The sequence below is a fragment of the Sinocyclocheilus grahami genome, unplaced genomic scaffold (genome assembly GCF_001515645.1).
Source record: "Sinocyclocheilus grahami isolate Dianchi unplaced genomic scaffold, SAMN03320097.WGS_v1.1 scaffold1145.1, whole genome shotgun sequence".
NCBI lineage: Eukaryota > Metazoa > Chordata > Actinopteri > Cypriniformes > Cyprinidae > Sinocyclocheilus > Sinocyclocheilus grahami.
The window spans coordinates 12,453-17,648 of record NW_015506324.1 but is presented as its reverse complement, the minus strand read 5'-3'; the positions used below and the strand labels follow the sequence as shown (position 1 = coordinate 17,648).

Genomic DNA, 5,196 nt, shown 5'->3' with positions numbered 1-5,196 from the left:
ATTGTTGTCTTAAGACTGGAGTAATGATGCTGAAAATTCAGCTTTACATCACAGGAATAAATTACATTTTTAAAAAATATATATATTTAAATTGAACATTTATTTCAAATTGTAATATGAAATATTACTGTATTTTTGATCAATTAAATGCAGCCTTGGTGAGTTTTATATTTGAATTATTACAACCTTTAGGCTGTATTTCAGATCATCAGCAGCAGGGGGCATCTAACACCAGATTACTGAATTACTGAGGCTAACAGTTTCACATTGGAGTAAAGTGTGTCCAGATTTGCAAGTAAGCAATGAGAGTACTTGGCACCCATAACTATGTGCAAAGACTCACAGCCTGCTTGTTGTTATGATTAGGTTATTATTTCTTTCTTCCCAGATGCTGTGCCGTGGCAGCTTACCTCTCCACACAGTCAGAGAGACGTGAGCAATGGTTTGAAGCTGGTGCATCATGTCCTCCGACTGCATACAAGAAACTGTTATATGTGGCCACGCCCACTCCTCCCCTCCTCTTTGACATGGGTGCACACATACTCCATTTATTGGTGTGAGGATCAAAACATTCCATCGATCGCAGACACGAGCTTCCATCACGACCGCCAACAGCGAACAACCTGAAAATACATAAAGGTTTCACCTTTTCGCAACTTATTTAACTTCCATACTGTGATGTATATCAGAGTAAAACAGGATGGTCAAAGGATGTACTTTGTTGGAGCAATCTTAAAATATTTTTTAAAGCATGATTTTAGCTAAAGGAGCAAAAGGTTTTAGTACTTTTTTTTTGGTAATTTAAAATATGTTATGGAAGTGTATAGTAAAACAATAGTTTTGGAGATGAACAAAGCATGCAGGACCTTACTTGTGTATACACAAGTACATTATTATTTAGGCAGAAATATTTTGGCAGGTTGGCTGCTGAGAAAACTAGCTTTGGCCAGCCCTGAACGAGTTTACATTCAATTATAGAGCATTATTCCCCTCCTGCATCACCACAAGCACAAGTGTCAGAAATGAAGTTTATTTTTTAAGAGGTATTATTTATAAAGTGGCATGAAATAAAAATGCACCTTATTTATTTTCTTAATTTGTGGTATTGGTCTTATTCTGAACATTTTATCTGGGCATTTACTTTGGGATCTTTAAGCAAAATGTTGTAACTTGCTCTTCTGATATGTTTACTTGACGTCTATGACATATGCAAAGCCACGCTGCAGTTAAACAAATTGCATTGAGATCCTGTATGCACCGCTCACATTTCATAAGCCAGTCAACAATTTATAAATAAAATATCTGTTCTACTTTTCTTTCTTGATCGTTTTTCTGTTTCACTCAAATATATTTCACAATATGGTAGTAACGACTTCCATTTATAAAATATATACTAAAAAAAGCACAAAAAACAGTAACATGCGTTTAACAGAATACATATTTAGAAATTTCATTTAGACAGTTCATTTTTATTGATTATTTTTGTATTATTTGAGTTTAAAACTACTCATTACCTGAAAAGAAAATTATATAGCTAAAATTAATTATTTGTGGAAAAACTCTGGGTTTGCGGACTCCTGGAGGTCCAAGAAATACTGCAGAAATATATATATATATATAAAATATCTTTAAAATATTCAAAATGTGTTTCTAAAGATTGTGGTCAAAAGAAATAACTTCTATTATCTGATTGATTTTTATAAGGCATGAAAACACCATTAAACGAAAATAGGCCTGGGTGATATGGGCAAAAAAAAATAGCATGATAAACTTTTTCATTTCAGACAAATTTGATAATTATCACGATAAAGTTATATCGTTCAAACTTTATCATTCAGTGCAGGCTGCAATATTAATGTCACATTTTTGTCTCTTAGAAATGCACATTTGACAGTAGCTTTGAGTTGACAGTAGTAGTAGCTTGAGTTAAGATGCACATGTAAATTTATGTTCATTATCGAAAACAGTAACATATGTAAAAAATTGTAACAACCTCATTTTTTTATGTTGAAATTTAAATATTCCGACTTTTTTTTTTTTTTCAATTAACCATTGGTTTTCAATAGTAGCCTACATTTAGATCATGATAACCAGTTAAAACCACACATGCAGAACCTCAATACCATGGTAAAAATGTAACTACAATATATGGTTTCTATAGTATTTGTATGTAAAACAGTAGTCTAAATGCATTTAGTATTTAAATGCACAAACGCTATAGTTTAATCGTAAAAATACTAATTATGTTCCATAACTCCTTTAATGTCTACATTAATAATAATATAAAATTCAATATGAATATCCCACATTTCTGCCACAATACCATGGTGTAGTTATTGTTACTACAGTTAATTCTACAGCTTTCTGAGCTTTTCTATATCGAACATTTATCATTTTATCAATGAAAATATCGCTATAATTATGGTTATCGATTTATCGCCCAGACATAAACGAAAATAAATCTCTCTGTTGGACAATACACTGATGTGAAGACACTTGGACATGGCCAAGGATAAAAATGTAGTTCATTGAGAAACTAGGTTTAGCATAACACAATAATGTTAATCAATAGAATTTGAAAGAATTTCAAGCATTTTTATATTATGGGGTCCTCAGAGGGTCTCTGGGTCAGAAGAGGCTGAGAGACCCTGTCCTACAGAACTTCAAAAAGATACCTATGATATGTCCTGGTGAAAAGACCGATCAATTAATCACTTGGAGAAGTAGGACACTGGACTCTAGAGGTAGCTTGAAGGGTTTGTTTTTGACCTGGTTACAGAAAAGCCCCATGAGTCATCAGTCAATGTTCAGCTAGATTCAAACCCAGCCTCCGTTTTCTTGGACAGAGCTAACAGCAGCTCGCCTGCCACTCAAGCGACTTTAATGTAAAAGACACCAGAGGGTCTTTGGTCTCAGAGCCTATTAACTCCCGTCTGGCTGTACAGGGTTACGCTGTATATTGGATCCAGTACCTAATTCAGACCTCATCATGAGGAGAATCCAAGGAGGAAAGCGATCAGCCACAGCACACTGCACATACTGCTACTGATAGAAAAGTATTTTTAGACTTTTAAAATTTCTTAAAAATGTATAGAAATTAAAAATCTCCACAATTTACAATATAACAGCAGTAATATAGCATAGTATCCCAATCTTAAGTCCCCCTGCAATCACTAATTGTATCCCTTAAATCAAATTTTTGATGATTGAAATGATATTGAAATGATTTTTTCATGCCTTACAATAGCTTTAATATAACTCTACACTCTCTCATTTAGTATACAGGAAATATGCAAATTAGTGCCCACCTCCACTCAATCACAGCTCAGACCTGCTCCACTTTCACTCAGTTAACTGTAGTAGTTAACACTACACAGCAGCCATGTGTGTGTGTGTATTATAACACGCAATCAATTTTTTAAATGGTTCAAATCAATGGAGAACATCTCGAGTCCTTGGCGCCTTTGAATTCAGCACTATATGTCTGAACCAGAAACTGATTCCGAAGAAGAGGAGGACAGGGTCGTCTACAAGCTGATGTATCAGAATGGTAATGTAGATATCGCTCTCTATAACGTCAGGCTCATAACTGTAAGTGATATCATTAGCGTTTGGCTTGACTATGTTACCAAACATGAAATGATAGAGATATGAAAAGCCCTATCCTGCAAGTTGATGGGACGTTTCAAAATGCATTATTGAGACTATTTGGTTCACTGCAGTTTTAAGGAGAAAATGCTCAGCAGGGGTGTTAACTGATGAATTTGAACATGGTTTGTATTTAATCATTAAAAACAAGATTTAAACAATGACATGTAAACAATGTTGAAAACTTTATTTTCACCACAGGTCTAGATTTTCAGTTATACTGTAAGGAACAGCATTTTTTTCTACACTCAATTATGATAGAGTGGAGGCAGGGACTAATTAGCATATTTATACTGTAGTTCTACGCATACTAAATGAGTTAAGGCTGTAGAGCGATTTCCAGCAGTTTACCGTCAAATTGCTCTGTTCCTCTTTTGTATGTCGTTTTGAATAAAAGCGAAATACATGTAAATGTTTTAAAATTCTATCGTAGCTCAACAATGCTACAAAATATAATAAGACAAAATTAATTCCTTACTTTCCATTGAGAGCAGTGACTCCGACGGTGCTGCGTGGTGTGGACATACTGGCCACATAATTCCACTGCCTCGCCTGGGGGTCCCACCTTTCTACTGTGTTCAAATAGCTCCATCCGTCATGACCTCCCACTGCATACATGGGCCCCTCTAGCACAGCAATTCCTTTTCCAACAAATAAAGCAAAAAGAAAGACTGGCCTCAGCCATTGGCGGTGCACGCCATACATCAGACAAACGCACAATTCAATAGCAAGTGTCCATCTTCGTCTCCGTGATGTAGTGAAATTGGCAAATGTCAAAATGTTAAATGGTAACATGATAAGCTTTTCCTTTTTAAGCAGATATCAGTAGCTAAAGACATTCTCCTGGTGCGACCCTAAGGACAGCAGCCCTAAGACGCTGTGGTAAGCATTAGGTATTCATGGTGCATCTCGCTGCTCCCTATACAGCAAGGGTCTCTCGTGTTTCTGTTATAAATCTCTGGCTGTCGCTTTTGGGGTCCTGATATATAAATCGTCTCTTGACCGACATTTTGGTTATGATATTGCAGTGCACTTTATAGGCAACCTTTGAGTGTCAGTTTTATAGGATTATTGTACAATGCAGTTTAAATTACCTGCCATATTTTTTATACACATTTTGATGTGCAGCCCAGATTGCCTTTGTTAATTTATACACACTTGCTTAGATGTTTGACCATCCGGTTATTTTTATTGTTATTTCCTGAAATTTTTTTTGTACCATTTCAAAACACCATGACATCTGCTGAAATAGTGTGCCTTGGCCAATTTGATATGCCCTCTAAACCAGTGTTTCCCAACCTTTTTTCAGTCGCGGCACCCTTTGGAAATTTTAACAAACTTGTGGCACCCTACAAAATTAATTTTGTCACAATATTTGAATTTCTATCTTCGATATGATAATTTGAAAAGTATAGATATTCGGTACAACAGGGAAGAACTGCAGAATATAATGTCATACAGATATTTGTAATATTATTTAAAACATTTGTCCATCAATGGTGGCAATCAGTAGGCTAATTTCTAATGAAGAGACGGTGCAGTAGCACG

General features: G+C 35.3%; 1 protein-coding gene across 1 annotated transcript in view; it reads right to left on the bottom strand.

The window, feature by feature from the left end:
• Positions 1-406: 406 nt before the first annotated feature.
• LOC107567304 (kelch-like protein 4) overlaps positions 407-5,196 on the bottom strand; it is a gene marked incomplete at its 5' end in the record, with an annotated part of 13,888 nt that continues 9,098 nt past the window's right edge. Inside the window, 2 exons of the mRNA XM_016252966.1 lie at positions 407-623; positions 4,127-4,289. Of these exons, the coding sequence (XP_016108452.1) occupies positions 407-623; positions 4,127-4,289 (380 nt within the window). The remainder of the gene's footprint in view (positions 624-4,126; positions 4,290-5,196) is intronic.